This window comes from Gymnoscopelus braueri (genome assembly GCF_963280865.1).
Source record: "Gymnoscopelus braueri genome assembly, chromosome: 22".
Lineage (NCBI taxonomy): Eukaryota > Metazoa > Chordata > Actinopteri > Myctophiformes > Myctophidae > Gymnoscopelus > Gymnoscopelus braueri.
Window position 1 is genome coordinate 39,162,521 of NC_137624.1, and position 21,343 is coordinate 39,183,863.

General features: G+C 40.5%; 1 protein-coding gene across 1 annotated transcript; it reads right to left on the reverse strand.

Moving 5' to 3' along the window:
* Nucleotides 1-81: 81 nt before the first annotated feature.
* On the reverse strand, nt 82-4,508 carry gng10 (guanine nucleotide binding protein (G protein), gamma 10). Its single transcript, XM_080420036.1, has 3 exons — nt 4,239-4,508; nt 2,333-2,513; nt 82-1,431 (listed from the first exon to the last, which is right to left on the reverse strand). Exons 1-2 carry the CDS (start codon nt 4,317-4,319, stop codon nt 2,388-2,390), a joined length of 207 nt encoding a protein of 68 aa, XP_080276162.1. The 5' UTR covers nt 4,320-4,508; the 3' UTR covers nt 82-1,431; nt 2,333-2,387.
* Nucleotides 4,509-21,343: the final 16,835 nt, after the last annotated feature.

Here is a 21,343-nt window from a genome sequence, read left to right on the forward strand (position 1 = left end):
TAGGTGTCATTGTCAATGTTCAAAAATAACAGATCTGCCATTTTTGGCCTAATGTTCTCCTGCAGAATAAGTCAAGTCAAGTCAAGTTAAATGTATTTATATAGCACATTTAAAAAACAACAGCGGTTGAGCCAAGGTGCTTTCTAAAACATGAGCAAAAAAATAGACCGTAGTCTGTTCACAAAGCAAAATAAAGGCATATAACGTATAATAGGGACGCTATAGGATGACGTGGTTAAGTGGTAAACTTCCTAACACGAAAAGAATAATAAAGATAGAAATAAAAAGCAAAAAGTAGCAAACAGACAGAACCAAGTCAATTCGATTCTATGTAACATAGCTGTCAGTAATATGTATTTGTTTATTTCTTTTGCATTGTGAACTATGTGTTTCTGGTGAATAAATGAACATGGCTTGAAGTGTAATTTCAACATGGGAGTTTGTGCTGCAGTTTCCAACAGGAAGACACAGCTTCCTCTCTCGCTGGCATGTGCTCCTAACTTTAGTCTCAACATCAGGAAGCTCAAATTTGGCAATTTAGAGCTCCTGCTATAAACATCCTCCCTGTCTGATCCATAGATATCCACTCTGTGAAAGTCCCATTGCCATTTGTACTTAAGTAAAAGTGTCAATACCATCAAGTAGAAATGTTACAAGTGAAAGGCCAGTATTCAAAATGTACTTGAGTAAAAGTACAAAAGTATTGTCATCAAGTTATTTTTTAAATGTATGAACATCCTTTGAAAATAGCAGATCAACAAGCTCACAACGCATCGCATTGCGAGCATGTAGATCTACTATTTTCAAATAGCCAAAGTAGGCCTATATAGTTTTGTAATAATAATCCAAATCTGCAAGTAGTAACTTGTAACTAAAGTTTGCAAATAATTGTAGTGGAGTAAAAGTACAATATTTGCCTCTGAGGTGTAGTGGAGTAGAAGTATATATATAGAAGTATTACATTGGAATTACTCCAGTAAAGTAAAAATACATCAAGTACAGTACTTGAGGAAAATTACCTAGTTACTTCCCACCACTGCAAATTAGTCAAAGTGATATGAATAATAATAAAAGATTATAATAAAGGCAACATTTTTGATCAAGTGAAAGTTACAAAATATTTATTGTGGATTATAAAAAGCTAAATTAGAACAAGTCCGCTTACTGAATTGATAGAATGTAACAAATTGGAAACAGATACTTGGCACCAGTTAACCACATAATATATTAATATTATCATCATCATCATCATCATCATCATCATCATCAATAACACGTTTTTAGTACAAAATTAGTCATGTTACAAAAAAAATAAAAATAAACATTTCCATCAAGTCCACAAAAATGAAAATGCCTTCTTGATATGGGAGGAAAAACTCTTCATCTTCAGTAAGTTGCTTCTGGCTGAATGCATGTTTTGCTCACATTCTCCTGCAAACAAATATTTTGTCATTTCAGTATTCAATGCCGAAAGAAAAGCTAAACAACAGGTATTATAAAAGGTCTTGTGAACCTTTGCTGATGTGCAGCTATACAGAATTAGTTCTCAAAGTGGGGTCCGGGGACCCCCAGGGGTCCTTGAGGGGATACCAGGGGATCCCCAGCAAAATTACTTAATAAAGCATCACAATAATTTTAACCACTTTTCCAATATTTTATACTTTGGCTATTCAAAATTTGGTCTACAAGCTCATAGCGCGGCACCGAGTGCCGCGCTACGAGCTTGTAGATCTGCTATTTTTGAAAAATCTTGAAAATGAAAATCTTTTTTTAAAGACGGGGTGCCGTGATTTTCAGTGATTCCCCCTCCCCCTAAAACAAAATCATCAGGTATTATGGTTATACTAGGAGGAAGATTTTTTTCAAAAAAGTGTACAGAAATTGTTAAAATTATGTTTTTATGTGGACACGCCTCCAGTTCATTAAGTATACCTGGTTCTCACCTTAGCACCTCCTCCACCACCTTAGCACCACCCACCTGTCCTAGTCCCTCCTCCTCCTCCTCATGCCCACACCTGTTGTGTTATGATAATGAGGGAGAGGGTATATTCTACTCTGTCATTAAAGCGCTGTTTTTCTATTGGCACGTTTGACCCTCAAGGTTTCAGCCTCCAGGTAGAAACTCAAAATAGTCAGAGAAGACATAAAATACCATAAAAACACCACCAGGGGGCTTAATGAAGTTCTATCAACCTCATAGACACATGAAAAACTGAAAAAGTGCAAAACCATGGCACCACCTCTTTAAAGACGAACATTTTTAACACAAAATTTGCTTCTGGGGGTCCCTGGCACAATATATTTTTCAGGTGGGGGGTCCGCGGCCACATACCTATCAATTTGGGGGTCCTCCTTTTGGCACGAAAACGTTAGAGAACCACGGCTCTCTACAGAACGTGGCAGGACCGGGGTTCTCTGAAGGGGTTGCTGCCGGCGGGCATGCCCACCAGCAGGGCATCCTTGCCCGCGTTCTGCAGACAGTACTGTTGCAGCTCTGCAGCAGCCTGGGACACCTGGAGGGGAGGGGGGGAGGAGCAGTGGTGGAAAGTAACTAAGTACATTTACTTAAGTACTGCACTTAAGTACAATTTTGAGGTACATTTGTACTTTACTTGAGTATTTCCAATTTCCAATACTTTTACTTCTACTCCACTACATCTCAGAGGCCAAATATATAGTAGTTGTGATCTTGTAGATCTGAGCTTGTAGATCGCTATTTTCAAATATTTTTGTACTTTTACTTTTGGTACTTTAAGTACATTTTGATGCCAATACTTTTGTACTTTTACTCAAGTAAATTTGGAATTCTGGACTTTTACTTGTAACAGAGTATTTCTACATTGCAGTTTTGGTACTTTTACGTAAGTAAAATATTTGAGTACTTTTTCCACCACTGGGGAGGAGAAACACTGGAAAAGCTGCTAATACTACATACTGTATTGCAGTGGTCTAGTGTTGATTTTGACAGCAAATTTTGATTCAGTTTTAGTCGTAGTCTTTTGAATCAAATTCCATTTAGTTTTAGTCATATTTTAGTCATCTGAAATGTTTTACTGTTAGTCTAGTTTTAATACACTAAATATCATAAGATTATAGTCGACTAAATCTACAGTTGATTTAGTCGACTAAAATGTATTTCGCCGGTGCCTTGATGGGGCCGTAATGTATGATTTTACACTTGGTTGCATGCTGAAAATAGCAGATCTACAAGCGCGGTGTGAGCTTGTAGATCTGCTATTTTCAGAGTGCAACACCTGAGCGCAACCAAACATAAAATGACTTGTCTTTTAGTTCTACTGGATCTCTTCTCCACTAGTCCCTCACTAACATTTTAGTCTAGTTTGTATTCGTTGACGATATTGTCAATACATTTAGTCATAGATTTAGTCATCATAGCTTAGTTTTTATTTAGTTTGTCAGTGAAAAAAGGTAGTAGACGAAAGGTTTTAGTCGACGAAATCAACACCGCTCCCCAGCTAAATTGGTTGATACAGCATCAAAATCAGTTTAACCACTTTAACCCTACAGAATATAGGTCAGCTTTTTGAAAATGATTGGAACATTTGGAAATGATTTTTACCAACGTTTCCAAATTGTTGTATGGATGGGAGTCCCTACGCACAAGTTATTTTCAGATGGGTGTCTGCGGCCAAATACATATTAATTTGGGGGTCCTTGACATGAACAAGTTGGACAACTATACACACATATCTGATACAAACTGTTTAGGTTGCACTATAATGTAACAAGTTAACCACTTTCAACGTGGCATCTGTTTCGGGCATGTCGTCATTATAGGTGTGAGATTCTCTTTTGTTTTTAAATAGCTCACAAAGATATTGTTATATCTAACAATATGGCTATTTTCACAATGCGACACATGGGGCTTAAGTGGTTGGTTAAGCTCTAACTGAAATGCTCCATTATTTTTCTTTGGAGGGATATGTATGCTATAGGCTATACAAAAGTTTGGATCTGAAACAAATCATATTTTGCTGTGTCAACAAATCCACCTATATATAGCAGCAAAAAAGACGACTACTTTCTTACTAATACTGTACATACAGTAAACCGATATACAGTGCATTATACAATATTGTATATACTGTAAACATTCAGCACAGCTACATTAAAGATAAAATATAGCATACCCCTCACACAAGTACATCCTATGAAAATCAAGTCTCTATCTATACTTACAGTATATAAGATAACGTTTTCAGTTTGGTTTATTTTACCTTGATTCTGTCCACACTGGCCTCAAGCTTCAGTTGTTCTACAAGTCTCCGCATGTTGGACAGATTGGAATTAGAGGTCATGGTAGTAGCAATTTCTTTATAGTAAAAGAATAAATAGAGGGAACACGCTGTGGGTACTCTTGGCTTTGCTCTGCCAGAAACACTGGCTGACTTCACAAATAAATGCTTCCCCAGGCTGGCTGGCTGGCTGGCTGGCTGGGTTTCTTTCCAAATGACCCCTGCTTTGGTCCACTTCACTTTAGCACAGTGACACAGAGGCAATGGTGGAAATGAAACACGATCCAACAGTATTGACACAGCAACAGACAGTCCTGTTTAGCCTCATTTTAACCTATTCAATCCGGGAACGCATCTGTGTCATTTTAGATTTCTTTGGCAATTTTTGTTAATAGTGGAAAATGTGTGCAAATCTTTGAAAATATATATTTTTAAGCAAACATTTGTAAACTATTTTGTTCCAGGGACCCCCAGAAGCAAAGATTTGAGTTACAAATGCTTTCTGTAAAAAACGTGTATCCTATTGCTGGAGAGCAAACTCAAGTCCTTTAGCAGTATGAATTAAGCCCTATTTAATAGTGAAAATAGCAGATCAACAAGCTTGTGACGAATTGTGAGATTGTAGATCTGCTATTTTCACTATTTCTTAAAAGTTTTTTTTTTTACTAGATGGATTTTGTTTTTAATTGATTAAATTGTTATTTTTTTGGGGGGGGAAAAAACTGCGACTGCCCATTGCCGTTGCTTTGTCACTGGTCATATTAAACTGGAATGTAAGATGTGCCTGACAGTATCTTCATTATTTAGCATCCTGTCTGTATCCGTCTACCCCTGCTTCTGGATTAGGACGTACAAAATTCCTTTGAAAATAGCAGATCTACAAGCTCACAACGCGTCGCATCGTGACGCGTTGTGAGCTTGTAGATCGGCTATTTTCAAATAGCAAAAGTTTAAGGGATGAAGTTGTGTATGTTTTGTAAGCTGAATCGACAAAGTAACTAGTAACTAAAGTGGTCAAATAATATAGTAATGGAGTAAAAGTACAGTATTTGCCTCTGAGATGTACAGTATCTCCATACTTTAACTTTGTGTTTTTATTTGTAAATGAACGCCCTACTTGACCCTCCCCTGCGTCACATAAAGGGCTTTCACCAACTAGTCGACTAGTATAACCACTAGTCGACCTTGTTGGTACTAGTCGAATAGTTGAACAAAAAAAACGTTTTTTTTAAATTTATTTATTTTTAATTTGTTTTAATGCCATAGTAATGGCCCATCTTACTATTATTATTATCCTCCTGACTTTATTTTTTTTATCAAAAGGGGGTCAAAAGTATGCCCAATAAAAGCCTATTATTGGGCAATGGGGATCCTTGGAGACGCTGCTGTGGTGCTGTGCCAGAAGCGCTTCCCTTAAAACGCCATAAAAATAAGGGCAGGAGGATAATAATAATAGTAATATATAGTAGTAGGATGGCATGGTAGGATGGTAGAATGCCCCCCTAAAAAAAATGTAATGCAAATTTCGACTAGTCGACTACCACTGGGTCAAATTAGTCGACCTGTAAAAATCTCTAGTCGTGAAAGCCCTAACACACACACACACACACACACACACCCCCCCCCCCCCATGGCTTTTCTCGAGTAGCCTAATGTTTTGCAAAGCAGCCAGGTAGAGGGAATATTGTTCTACATTACATTAAATTACATTACATTACAGTCATCTAGCAGACGCTTTTATTCAGAAGTCTTAAGTGCATTTTCTGCTAAAACAAGCAACTAAGAGTATACCTAGCGCTAAGGTAAAAGTGCAATATATCAGCTAGCGACCTACTTGTTCTAGGTGTAGCCTAATGTTTTGCAAAGCAGCCAGGTAGAGGGAATATTGTTCTAGGTGTTGGCGTCGCGTTGACGCGTGCTTCAGAATCTCACCGCACTCTATCTGGAGGCCACGCCCCTTGAACACAAACACGTCCTGTCTTGAGTGACAGAGCGTCCACACAAACACGCCCTGCACGGTTGCTATGAAAACAGGCTAAATATATGTATATATCTATCTATAGTGATCGCACGACGCAATTGTTATATTTATACTTGGTTTGGTGAAGTTCTATATTGTCTGAATCAGCTTTGTTTGCGTTTGTTTGTGTCTGTTTAAGTGCTAAATGAGTGACTTTTAGAGCCGTTTCACCGTACAATGTAAGTCAATGAGGAGCATATTTTTAAGTGGTCTTTATCATCCTAGACACCCTGCACATGGTTGTGTGTAAAGCGGAGGTTTCCCCTGAACAGGAGAGGAGTCCCAGTCTGGTCAAGGAGGAACCATAGCCTGAGCCTCCACACATTAAAGAGGAACAGCACTATCAATTTATAATCAATGGAGCAATTATTTTAGACATCTTTACATCATGGCAAGGTAACTACACAACGCAAACCTCTACCAAAGTGGTCTTGCCCTTTAAAGGAATAGTTCACCCAAAAAATGACCGGTGGTCGGAGACTCAAAGAGTCTCCTTTGAGTCTCCTGCCGGATACATTAGCATCTTTCCGCCAGTAATCAAATTATTGGCTTAGGAATGCGATAAAAAATCTCCATAAATTCAATGCTTCATGGGGTGTGTAATTGATAGAAAACAAGTATTATTTTGGGATGAACTACTCCTTTAAAGGGATGACGGTTGAGATTAGAAGTGTGTGTTTAACATAAAGCTTAACTTGTAACTTCCTTCATTTGGAATAAGAAAACGCCACGATAACGAAAGGTTTTCTTACAAAGCAAAGATGTAGTTACATTACTAGTCAGAAACATGACATGTAGCCTACTGGTTCAATTGTCATAAACTTCAGACATGTCCTTCATGGGTGCAGATTGATGAGTCCTCCTACACACCTTCATCTTTAGCCACTCTAGTAACCTGTACTTGAGTAATGTACTATACTTATGTAAAAAAAAATTTTTTTTACTTTACTGGAGTATTTCCAATTTTGGATACTTTTCCACTCCACTACACCTCAGAGGCAAATATTGTACTTTTACTCCACTACAATGATTTGAAAACTTTAGTTACTAGTTTACTTTGTAGATTTTGATTGTTATTACAAAACATACATCAACCACTTCAGCCCTATGCATACACTATTCAATTCAATGCTCACTGATGCTCATTGGAGCATTTCACACTATTATACCGAACCTACTAGACCAAATATAAATTAAAACATGGATCCGAACATTGATAAATTGTGCGACTGCTGAAAAGATTCACCTGTAACACTTTCTCATATGTTTCGGTCCTGTTCTTAAGTTAAGATGTGCTGGACAACTTTGAAATACTGTCTGAAACTGAAATATTTATTTTGAAGTATAACAAATATGCAATTATACATATATTATATATACGTATACACACACAACAAGTCTCTCAAATATAATTGATTGAAATAAAATAATACATTTATGGTGAGGGGTAAACAAATTCTAAAATGTTCAGAAAGTTGACCAAAAAAAAGAGGATTTATATGGGTATTCTTCTCAACAATGTGGACACACTGGTGTCTCTTCAGGTCACCTACAGTAATGACTAACTAACACTGGTAACTGTGGAATGTTTTTACCTTGACAGCATGTACACGCTGGTGTCTCTTCACATTAAATGACCGACTGAAACTCTTGTCACAATATTTACAATTGAAATGTTTTTCTCCTGTGTGGACAAGCTGGTGTCTCTTTACACATGCCCTGCCACTGACGGAAATGTCGGTCATTTCAAATCCAACACTTGCCAAAAAAAAAAACATTAAAAAAGAATTACGCTAGAGGCCGCTCTTCCCTAACCTATGAATGATCCCTTGACTCTAAGAGAATCATAGAAGCAGAGATGACGTCATTCAGTCCATTAACTTCCATGTTAATGTGTGAAAAAGAACCCTTTTCAACCATAGACATATAAAGGTAGACGCCTCATTCGGCTCTGAAGCGTCTGTATCTCGGGCGCGCTTCCTGCTTCCGCAGGGCTGCCGTGTGCGTCACACACGCGGAAGTTCGGTAGGCCAATCAGAGGCAGGTGGGGGCGGGTCTTTTTGTAACCCAGCTCTTAACCCAGCTCTTAACCCTTTGAGAGGCAGCAGCTGACAGCTGTGCGCAGCATCTAGTTAGTTGGAACTTGGCAAACTCCACACTCTATTTGTGAAATTCAAATAAGAGACTGGTCCTTTTTCATAACAAGGTCCATTATTTATTCAGCATTTGAGTCACGGAACACCGTTTGATAAGCTTTAGCCTCTCACACCCAAAACGTAGAATATGTTATCGTTCGATAAGCTGTTGTCAAAATAACAATTGTTTACGTCCTCTAATTGTGTACTTGTTTAGTAAGTAATGCAGATGTTTAACAATTTGACTCTTGACAGTGTGAAATGTTATACTCAAGATTTAAAGATCTATAAGGGTCCATTTGGTTATTATCAACTCTCCATCATTTAGCTGGGTACCACCTGGAACCCCCTCAATGACCACTGGTGGTTCCCGGACCACTGGTTGAGAACAATTGCACTGACAAGTCCCGGAAAAGACGCACTGTGATTGGCCAGTAGTCAACGCACTGTGAGCGCTGTGATTGGCCAGTAGTCACTTTGAGTGACAGGTTCCCTGCGGAAGACGGAAGAGCCGCCGTGTATTGCGATACAAGTCGCCCCAATGAACTGCAGAGGCCAATGAGGTATCTAGGTTTCTAATATCTATGTTTTCAACAGCCGATTACAACAGAATGGACGATCGCGGTGAAATGTTTTTGTTAGGGTGGATAGACGAGAGCCTCCCTCCCTCCAGACAGCCTTTGTTTACATCCATGTCGTCATAGTGGCTTCCGTGGCTCTCAGTGGATCGTCAAAATAAGGTAAAAATCACACCCAGTGTGAAGTGGGCGGTGTGGTCACAGTGGTCATCACAGTGATGGAAGTTCACTTAAAGAAAAGTAATATTGTGGACCAGCCATTGTACACCCCTAATTTAAAAAAAAACATAAATGTGTTTTTTTCAAAGTGCATAGTCCTATTTATAGGGCTATGCACATGTGTCATGTTTCACTAGCCAATCACAGTCCTGAATAGACTGTGATTGGCCAATCACGGTGCAGGGTTAGGAGGGTACACTGGTGGCCAATCACAGCGCAGGGTTGGGGGGGTGCAATGTCCAAACCTCACATATAGGGGCGGTTTCACCGCCCAAAAAACGCTGGCAGCAGCATTTATTAATGCATTAATAAATGGCAGCGAATGTGTTAAAATAATCTGAGTCACTAAAACTCTTGTCACAGTGTTTACTGTGGAAAGGTCTGTTGCCTGTGTGGCTACAGGTTACTTACTCTTGTCACAATGTTCACAATGAAATGTTTTTCTCTCCAGTGTGGACACGAAGGTGTGTCTTCAGGTCAAATGACCGACTGAAACTCTTGTCACAATGTTAACATTGAAATGTGTTTTTCTCCTGTGTGGACACGAAGGTGTGTCTTCAGGTTACATGACAGACTGAAATTTTTGTTACAATGTTTACAGGAGAAAGGTTTTTCTCCTGTGTGGACACGAAGGTGTAACCTCAGGTTATTTGACTGATTGAAACTCTTGTCACAATGTTTACAGGAGAAAGGTTTTTCTCCTGTGTGGACACGAAGGTGTGTCTTCAGGTTATTTGACTGATTGAAACTCTTTTCACAATGTTTACAGGGGAAAGGTTTTTCTCCTGTGTGGACACGAAGGTGTGTCTTCAGGTTATTTGACTGATTGAAACTCTTGTCACAATGTTTACAATGGAATGTTTTTTCTCCTGTGTGGACACGAAGGTGTGTCTTCAGGTCAAATGACCAACTGAAACTCTTGTCACAATGTTTACATTGAAATGTGTTTCCTTCTGTGTGGACACGAAGGTGTGTCTTCAGGTTACATGACAGACTGAAATTTTTGTTACAATGTTTACAGGAGAAAGGTTTTTCTCCTGTGTGGACACGAAGGTGTGTCTTCAGGGTATTTGACCGACTGAAACTCTTGTCACAATGTTTACAGGGGAAAGGTTTTTCTCCTGTGTGGACACGAAGGTGTGTCTTCAGGTTATTTGACTGATTGAAACTCTTGTCACAATGTTTACAGGGGAAAGGTTTTTCTCCTGTGTGGACACGAAGGTGTGTCTTCAGGGTATTTAACTGATTGAAACTCTTGTCACAATGTTTACAGAGGAAAGGTTTTTCTCCTGTGTGGACACGAAGGTGTGTCTTCAGGTCATTTGACCGACTGAAACTCTTGTCACAATGTTTACAATGGAATGTTTTTTCTCCTGTGTGGACACGAAGGTGTGTCTTCAGGTCAAATGACCAACTGAAACTCTTGTCACAATGTTTACATTGAAATGTGTTTCCTTCTGTGTGGACACGAAGGTGTGTCTTCAGGTTACCTGACAGACTGAAATTTTTGTTACAATGTTTACAGGAGAAAGGTTTTTCTCCTGTGTGGACACGAAGGTGTGTCTTCAGGTTATTTGACTGATTGAAACTCTTGTCACAATGTTTACAGGGGAAAGGTTTTTCTCCTGTGTGGACACGAAGGTGTGTCTTCAGGCTATTTGACTGATTGAAACTCTTGTCACAATGTTTACAGAGGAAAGGTTTTTCTCCTGTGTGGACACGAAGGTGTGTCTTCAGGGTATGTGACCGACTGAAACTCTTGTCACAATGTTTACAGAGGAAAGGTTTTTCTCCTGTGTGGACAAGCTGGTGTTTCTTAAGATACTCTGAGCTACTAAAACTTGAGTCACAATGTTTACAGGGGAACGTTTTTTCTCCTGAGTGGACATGAAGGTGTGTCTTCAGAGCATCTGACCGACTGAAAGTCTTGTCACAATGGAATGTTTTTTCTCCTCCGTTTTTTGACCGACTGAAACTGTAGGGTCTTGGTTCATCTGTGCCTCTATTCTTCTTGCTGGTGACTGAGTTTGTTATTTGCTCAAAGGCTGCTGAGGTGACCGGTCCATTCCTCCACATTTGGCAGTAAAGGGCGTTGTGGCTTTGTTCGATGTGTTTATGGAGGGCGACCTGAGATGTGAAGGTGTATGGACACTCAGAACAAGAGAGGACCTGACTCTGGGAGGACTGGGAACTCATTTCTGAGAGAGAGAGAGAGAGAGAGAGAGAGAGAGAGAGAGAGAGAGAGAGAGAGAGATTCAAAATGGTGAGTACTTGTAAACACTCCATCTATGCAACAGATTAATTATAATTACATGAAAACTATGGAGCAAACATTTATAGTCAGATAATGATCTGTTCAACATCAAAATCAGAGCAGAGTAGGCCATTTGAAGGAAAGCATTTGACCCTCTATAGTCTACACGCTAAAGCTTGGATCACACTGCAGGATAATCAGGGTAATTTTGAGTCAGGGCATTTCCCCGATCGAGGCGGATCGGGAGCGCTTGGCGATTTTGTTCGATGTTTGATGGAGGGGTTCACAGGAGCAAAAGAGGAGAGGGTCATGCTTTTTTTAAGTTGAAAACACGGGGAGATAGATCATTTTCCTCCATAGCGCCCACACTGTGGAACAAGCTGCCACCCCATGTTAGAGTGTCTCAAACCCTGCCTGTGTTTAAATCACGTTTGAAAACTCACTTGTTCTCCTTGGCGTTTGAAAATTCAAATTGAGAAGCGGCTGCTTCCCCCAGGCATTGTGTCAATCGTTATCTTGTTCATTGTGTGTGTTCTCTTGTTTATTTTAGTATTTTACTGAGTGTACAGCACTTTGGTTCAACACTGTTGTTTTTAAATGTGCTCTATAAATAAAGTGGATTGGATTGGATTTTTAAAATGTTAGTAAGGGAGGGCCAACTATTTTCAATTTGAGTCCAGTCAGGCTTTGAGTCAAGCTCGTAATAAGATCATCTCATAATAGCTACTCACCTACTTTTCATGAATGACGTGTGCAATTTGCTGGTCCATTAATTAACTCATTTCCTGCCAATGAAATATTTTAACAGCTTTTTTAGTAAGCCCACGCCGCAAATGACGTCTTTTGACGTCTCTTAACCCATCGGGTGCCAAACACGGTTAAAACCATGTTTTCAAAGAGTAGCGCTTTGGTGCCGATCAGTCTTTTTAAAAAAAAAAAAATTTTCGACAAGGGGGTGGCTAGCGCAGCTTTGGAATCACCCATGAACACTCTAAGAAGTAAGGGACAGATGGATCACCGCGCCAAAAAATCTGGCTCCCATCCACTTCCATTCCATCCCCTTAACTTTTTACAGTGGTCAAAACGAGTCATTCTCGATGCGCGATTGCTCCACAATGGTGACTCGCGTGAGACATGTTGTTGTTCCAGGCGTTAACCAGGACCATCCATTGTTGTGCAAGCATGCATTGTTTACGTGCGTGTGCTCGCCGTGGAGTCTACAGCTCTAAACAGCGCAGCGTTGCAAACGGTGAGATTTCTGGCACTCAACGTAAACTGTTTTAATAAACCTATGGCACCCATTGTGTTGAAAAACATTTGTTTTACTGCTCCATTCACTTCACATAAAATAAAAATGGAGAAAAAAATCCCTGTTTTCCTGTGTTTTACTAAGTATTTTTGAGCGAAACATGCTATTTTCAACTGGGTATTACAAGCGAACGGGAATCGTGATGACATTTTTTTTTTTTCGCGGGAGCACAGTGAAACCCTCCGTGATTAGCAACCATCAGGGGATCGATCATACTGGAGATAAATATTCTGTGACTACTTGAAAAGGTAAGAGATACTGTATAGGGATACAGTATGTAAGAGTCAATAACAGTATCCCACTTTGAAACTCGGGTGACAGTTTAGTCCTAAAGTCCACAACTGTGCAGGATTTATTTTCAGTCAAGGTAACTGTGGGCGTAGGGCAGCCAAAGCACAACAATTGCCGACGGTACGTGCAATGGTAAGCAATAACATGGGTGCTCAGGTGGGAGAAATACAGCAGAACTGGTACTGTACTGTTGAGTACCAACCCAATTCAGCATGTCTCAATGTCATTCATGAATAGTAATTTCCAGACAACTTGAATGTTCACAGCCTCCTCTGCACAACCAGACGACTTAAAGGAGAATTTTGGACTAAAGTTTTCTTACCTTTTCTATGACGTTATGATATCTTAGGATGAATGGTACTGTACAGTAATTTCATAACTCCACCCCTGAGCCGCCACAGCTGTTCTGTCACTATGAACGTAAGATCTAAAAAAAAAAAAAAAAAAAAGCTATTAAAATATGTGATCTAACCTAAGGCCTATCCGCGCACCTTTTAAGCTGTGGCGGCTCAGGGGTGGAGTTATGAAAATGTTCTACTGTACCATTCATCCTAAGATATAACGTCATAGAAAAGGTAAGAAAACTTTAGTCCAAAATTCTCCTTTAAGTGTGTAGACTTCAGTGTGAAACACGTGGAAGTCTGTGTTAAATATGATTTTTGGACAGAAAAGTGTCAGATAATATGTAATGCTAAATACTGTACGTGTAAACCAGAATCCTCAGGCCATGCATAATTGAATATGATAACCTTATTTGTTTTCTGTAGGCGGTACTGTTGTCACTGTGGGATAATAATGAATGCATTTTTAATTGGTTCTTCCATTCAATAACCAGGTAATTAAATTCAATGAAATAACCGGTTGGCCAGAGTCCGAGCTGGTCAAAGCTGACAAAAGTGGTTTAACCACTGGTCACAAAAACCTCAATGATGCCCGTTTAACCGGGCCAACTAGGGTAGGGTATGTTCCCAAATAAATTAAAATAATGTACCACTGGAGACGAAGAGGATCATCCAGGCATTAATTTGAACTAATCATGTTATAGCTGGTGTTTTTTATTTTTTTAAGCAACCAGTCTTGTCTGTTTAACAATTAACAATGGTGCCAGGAAAAAAAAATAATGACAATAAAATATAAAATAAATGGATAAAATAGACTAATTGCACTGTCAGTAGGTAATTCTGAGCCAACACTGAAGTTTGGTCTTTCTATGTGTGGTAATAATACAATGACAATCTCTGTTTATCTCATTATAAACTCAATTGGCTGGTTGAAGCAACAGGGACAACTTATTGACTCAGTCAGACTGTGTTTTTACAAGGAAACGCAGATCACGCACAATAAGTGGCTTAGTTTGAGTGAATTGCCCAACAAAAATAAATAAATATATATGTATATATGTTCTATTATATGTTAAACTAGTTGCGTTTCTGAATCTGAAGTTCTAACGTGGTGGATTTGAATTCGCCAAAAAGGGTCTTCAAATCGGGTCTGTTGAAACCGATGGGTAACGTCACTGTTCCCTTTGTCCAGATTATTTTTAGATTCTGCAATAACCTCAATATAGCACTCCCTCTCGTGTCTATTGCAGTGGCGTACCCACTGTAGAGGCAGGGCAGGCGGTCGCCTGCCCAACTAAGATTTCGCCTCCCCTAAAAAACCCAAATAACCCGAAAAGGTGTCAATGCGTGCTTAATGCCCTCAATGTCACACATCCAACAAGCTTTGAACTGAGCAGATTGGACCTTCCGCTCCAGAGATAATGGTCAAAACATCTTGAAAACGGCCATCTTCGCCAATTTTAGTTGATGTTTTCTTTTTTGGGGGGGGGTAATAGAGGGGGGGGGATCTCGCCTGCCGTAAATGTAAATCCTGGGGACGCCACTGGTCTATTGCTAAGGTACACGTTAAAAACATTAGTTACAAAACCAGCTAACTCCATTGGATACTCAAACTTTCTGCTAAACTCCACCAAAGGGGGGTGGAGTTAGCTGGTTTTGCTGACTCCAGGCTCCACCCCCTTTTGACCTCCAACCTCATTGTGAGCTTGGAGGTCCATTCAGCTGTTCTTATCAATGACGAACAAAACCTCCTAACTCCACTTTTTGTTTTGTTTTTGTCATTTCCTGAAAAATGTACATTTTGGAGTTAGCTGGTTTCTGCCCGACAGCAGATATAAATGTATTCAAAGATTTGCACACATTTTCACGATTGTTTTTAAAAGAATAGCCAAATAAATCTAAAATGACACAGATGCGCTCCCGGATTGAAAGGGTTAATTACCATTGCTGTTGGCTTGTGACGTCTGTGTCTTTGAAGTGACATCTTTGTTGAGTTTTCTGCCTTTCTTCGGCTCCTTTCTCTTCTTTTTTGACCGGGACTTCGAGTGGGAGTACGACCAATCGGAGTCGTTGCCACTGTCGTCTTTTGGTTCCCACGGCGTGTCAGAATGACTAACATTGTCCTCCTCATCACTGCTGCATTGCTGCAGGGCTGCTGGTGGATGGAGAGCCCGGTGAACCATGTTCAGAGGGAGTCTGTGAAGGACCACCACCGCTGGATTCATATGAGCCAGAAGAGAAGTGGAAGAAGGTTCATCTGGGTGTTTGTGTGAATCCTGAGCCCTTCTGGTCTGAGGGTGTTGTTGTGCCTTGTTAGATGCCACAAGAGATGAAGATATATCACCTAAGAATAGAAAAGGGTGATAATAGGTTTGATAATTACTTGATATCACTTCATTTATGTTACCGAAATAAATTATGCCCGTTGGTCATTTTCATTTTCTTTTATTGACGTTTTTGTAAACCCTACATGCTGTCACTGTTTTGTAGCTTAGCTTCTGATTCATTCTAGTGCAGCTATTGGAAAAACGTCCCGAAAACAAGATCGATCACCTCACTTCTTGAACTAAGCCCGTTTAGACTAGGGATGTCAGTAACGGTTATTTTCCCAGCCGGTTACCCGATAGGATTATCCGGTTAATCAACGGATAGTCATTTATTTATTTATTTATTTTTTAATACCCAACTCAAAATGAAATATGCACATACACAGGGTTAACATTGGTGGCAAATGGTAGACATTTATTTATGCTCCAAACAAAAAAAGCAGCATTTAACAATACAAATAAATTGTAATTGTATATAAGCTTCATCCATTAACGCGTCCTTAGTTACTCGTGATCTGCACGCGTCTCTCAACAAGTGCGCTGCTGCCTGTCTACCCGAGAGAGAGAGAGAGAGAGAGAGAGAGAGAGAGAGAGAGAGAGAGAGAGAGAGAGAGACAAACAGAAACAGTTCTATGGGTCCACTGACTCCAAAAAATAAAAAATATATACGACGCTGTTCTATAAAACAAAAGAAAATCAGAGCAACCTACCTATAAGGCCACACTGGCCGCTTACTTAGGCTAACCATTTTTATTTAGGAAGATTAACATGTCGACATGTTCTGGTGTTAACCGAGTGCGCAGTCTATTGACCGTCAAATTCGCTGCGGAGAAAACCCTCTCGGACGGAACCGAGGTCCCTGGTACACAGAGATAGCGCCTGGCTAGGGTAGCCAGTCTGGGGAAACGGAGGCTGTGTACTTTCCACCAGTCCAATGGATCTGATTCCAAGGGAGCAGAACTCTCTCTTAAGTAACTCTCCACTTCGTTTGCTGACCCATTGTCCGTGGACGTAACGTAATTATGTCCAAGGAGCAGTCGCATTGCGCTGCTGTTTGCGTTCTCGTCTGTGCCCCCATCTCCGTGGCCCACAACTCGCACATCATCTTCATCTCCACTGGTAGCAGCGGCCCCAGCCCCACTGCTTTCGAGTGAAACACTCGATGCCATTTCATGCAACTTTACTGTAACGTCAGCCCTTTCTGCTGGCGAAAGAAACGGCAGGCTCTTGTGTCGGGGGTCCAGCGCAGATGCGATCAGAGGAACTTGGGAGATTAATTGATCAGAGATGACCTGCATACAATGGATGAATAAAAATAAAAATAAAGTATTAGTAAAATATAATTTATATTAGGAAAACAAAGCCTATGTTTTTGTTTGTAAAATAATAATAATATTGTTACTGTTAATAATATATACCTTCATGCGTTTTGCCAGTGATGTGCTGACTTTCTCTTTGAACTCTACCACTCTTCTGCTTTCATCCTCTTCGGGAATGAGGTGTTTCTGGAGGAAACTGAAGGTAATTGGGTAGGAGTTTGAGACCGAGACATTCTGCTCCGCAGACATGACTGTGGTGGCACATTTAAGTTTGGATAACACTGGTATGATCTCCTCCATTAGTTTCCAGTGCTCGCTGGAGAGATCAAGGGATCTGGCGTCCGCCAGTTTAGTGATTGTGCGGTCTGACAGCACGGCTGTTACTGCCCACCTGCACTCGATCAGTCGCTCAAACATATCATACACTGAATTCCAGCGGGTTTTGCAGGATTGGATCAGCTTTTTATTGGTGGCCCAGCCCATGCCGGTCTGCTTAGTTTCCAGCGCCTTTGTTGCAGGTGTGCTGTGATTGAAATGCTTAATGACTCGGTGTAGATGTAAGGCAAACCCATCGTTAATAGCTAACTGTAACGTGTGTGCATAACAGGGAACAGAATCCCACACCACATAATCCGGAGACATTGCCTTGGTAATATTGCTTGCATTGTCGTGGACACAAGCTGTGACACGCCCAGTCAGTCCCCAGTCATCAAAGGCACTCTTCATCTTTTCTGCCAAATTTTCAGCGGTGTGTCTAACTGTTAGACTTTGTGTCACCAACACATGAGATTGAAGCTTCCAATCTGGGTCGATGTAATGGCACGTTATTGTTATGTAACTTTCTGTGGTCAATGCTGTCCAGCAGTCTGTTGTGAGAGCAACATACTTGGCTGTGGACAGATTTTTTTTCATTTTAAGTGACATCTCTTTATAACGCTCTTCTATTCGTTTGGTGACTGTTGATCTGGCTGGAATGTGGTATTCAGGTTCGAGGTAGCTCATTAAGTCACAGAAGCCTGTTCCCTCAACAGTGCTGATAGGCAGCATGTCCACCTCAATCATTTTGCAGACTTTTTGTGTGATTTCCTCCGACCGACGAGCATCACATCTTCTTGCTGGGCCGTGCACAAAAGACGTCATTGATGATTGCTGTTGTCTGCCCGTGCCCTTCTCATCGACTACGACGAACGGATGTTTTGCTTTTAAATGATTCCCCATGCTGCTCGTACCACTGCTGTATGCGAGCTCTGTTTCACAAAGACTGCAAACAACTTTGTCGTCTCCTTTCTTTTTGAAATGCTCCCAGATGCTACGCTTGATACGTTTAGACATTGTGTACTCTCTCGTTGTCACTCGCTCTTTACATTACGGCATTTAAAAGCACCCGGTGCTGCTCAAAGGCGGAAATAATCTCTCTCTCATTCTACTTCTCTTGAACATAAAATACTCTCTTGCGTCTCCCTGAGTCTGTTTAACATAATGATAACCAAATAAACCATCAGGAAAATGCGGAACATACATTTATTATTATGAAAATTAACCATGAAGCTGATAAGCATATTCGGATGTTTATTAACGAGCGGCTAACCGGCTAACCGGTTAGCTGTTGACAGCCCTAGTTTAGACTGCAGTCAAATCCGATCTTTTGGCCCGACTGTTCACACTACATTTGCAAGTGACCAGATCGGATCCTTCACAGATCTGTGTGCTCAGACTGATTTAAACAATGTCAACCCAAAGCCACCCTGGGTCGACATTATGTGCCTTAGTTACCGTGGTACTTACTTACTTATGACATAGGCGCTAGTTGATTACGTTCAGGAAATGTGACATAACAGAAAAGCGACAACAACAAAAACAATACATGCATGTATGATAAAAGTGCTAGGAGACATTGAATTTCTCCGTCTGTCCACTGAATGCTGCTCACCATTTATTCTGGAAACTTATGCTGCACTATTGTTTTGTTTTCATTACGATTACCCCTTGCTCTCTCGTAAATTCTCACGCTCTGTAATGACGTCAGTGGCGCTCAGAGTGACGTTTTGGACAGTTTGATATGTGACTTGGGTGTTTAGAGCAGGTTACTGCGTTCAGACTGAGACGCATCTTTAGAAATCAGATTTGAAACCACCTCTGGATGTGGCTCAAGTCGGATTAGTGAAAATCAGATTCCATGTGACCTGTCTCTGTTCAGATGTCATAAAACTGATCGGATTCCAATCTGGATATGACATAGATCTGATTTAGGCTGGATTTGGCTGCCAGTCTAAACGGGGCCTAAAAGATGTCTTCCCTGTATGAATGATGTTTTGCTACAAAATGCTCAACTAAGGGATTTCTTTCCTTTATGACTCATCAAGTGTTTCTTCAGATTACCATTTCTTGTTAACCAACTGATTCAGGTCGTTTTCATTAGAGCTTTTGATGCAAACTGTACAACTAAAATATTTGTCCCCTATATGTATTAACATAACATTCACTATTTAAGGTTTAGTTTAGCCACACTCTGTACAATTACATTTAGTTTGTTTTGATGATTTCATGTCAAGGGACAGCTTGTTGCTCAATGATAATATTTGTCCTTCCACATATAGGGCCCTATTTTCGCCTTACCCATTATCCCTAAACTTCTTTAACATTTTTGACTATTTTTTTAAACATTTTCAAATAGTTCAACCAGCATCATACATCGCATACATACGACACGTTGTGAGCTTGTAGAGTGGCTATTTGAACTATTTTTTAAAACATAAATCATAACAATAGTAACAAATGGCAAAGAAATTTAGGGATAATGGGTAAGGCACCGGCGAAAATAGGGCCTTGATGTGTCTCGTGTTGATTTCAGTGTTTAAAGCTGACTGACCTCCACTGGTCTCCTCCCACTCATCACTGTCTTCAGTGACTTCAGAGTCAGATTCAACTTCAATTTCAACCGTAGAACAGTGTGAAGAGACGTCTTCTTCATCATCTTCATGTTTCACTGCTAGTAATGTCATCATTGATCCATCAGGTGTCTCTGGTCTATGAAGTAACTCCTCCTGTTCCTCTTTAATGTGTGGAGGTTCTGGTTCCTCTTTGACCAGACTGGGGCTCCTCTCCTCCTGTTCCTCTTTAATGTGTGGAGGCTCTGGTTCCTCTTTGATCAGACTGGGGCTCCTCTCCTCCTGTTCCTCTTTAATGTGTGGAGGCTCTGGTTCCTCCTTGACCAGACTGGGGCTCCTCTCATCCTGATCCTCTTTAATGTGTGGAGGTTCTGGTTCCTCCTTGACCAGACTGGGGCCGCTCTCCTCCTGTTCCTCTTTAATGTGTGGAGGCTCTGGTTCCTCCTTGACCAGACTGGGGCTCATCTCCTCCTGTTCCTCTTTAATGTGTGGAGGTTCTGGTTCCTCCTTCACCAGACTGGGGCCGCTCTCCTGTTCAGGGGAAACCTCTGCTTTACACACATCCATGTTTAGGGTGTCTATGACCAGAAAAATAACATGATAATGACCATTATTTTTTTCCATGTTCCATGTACAAAATGAGGTATCATTACTTACATTCACCAAACAGTTACTAACTTGGAATTATTGAGGGGTTTCTGAAATTCTGATAAATCAGGCTTCAACATTTTAGCAAGAAACCTTCTCAGCTCAAAATGCATATTTGGAAAAGGAATTTGAATTAGTTTATTGTGTTACTTTACCCAACATGTGAACAATATTGCAACATCAAATATTGGTAGTTTCTAAAGCCTAATTTACACTTAATTTCTTGTCAGTTCCGTGCCCCAAAAACAGCTCTCCAAAGCCGTGACATATCAAGCTGTCTATAATATATATAAATTATATATATATTATTATATATTAACACATGGGGTGCCAAAACCGAAGGGTATTCGGTTTTGCTAATAATTACGCGGAGTGCCAAAACCGAAGGGTATTCGGTTTTGCTGTCTTTTTGTTTTTTTTGTTTTTCTCCACACGGGCGGGGCTGGAGCAGCTCTGGGAGTACCCATTGTGATCCTAAGAAGGATAGGCCAAATGGATCACCGGAAACAAAAACACCCCCATATCTTCAAAGCCTGATCCAACCCCTCCCGCTCTCTCAGATCAGCTAACACAGGGAAGCTGTCTGAACCTTCCCTAAAACACCCTGGACAACGCTCCACACGTCCAAGACTCTTCTCCCTTCTGGCTCCCCAACTGTGGAACGAACTCCCCATTGCAGTTAGAACTGCAGACTCACTTCCAATCTTCTGCCGTAATCTGAAGACTCGACCTCTTCATACTCCACCTCAGCCTGTAGC

Bases quoted from the DNA above. Each gene is read 5' to 3' on its own strand.
- gng10 (XM_080420036.1), bottom strand. From the start codon at position 4,319: ATGACCTCTAATTCCAATCTGTCCAACATGCGGAGACTTGTAGAACAA. The intron at 2,514-4,238 runs GTAAAATAAACC...CCTCCCCTCCAG, and splicing joins CCAGTGTGGACAGAATCAAG to GTGTCCCAGGCTGCTGCAGA.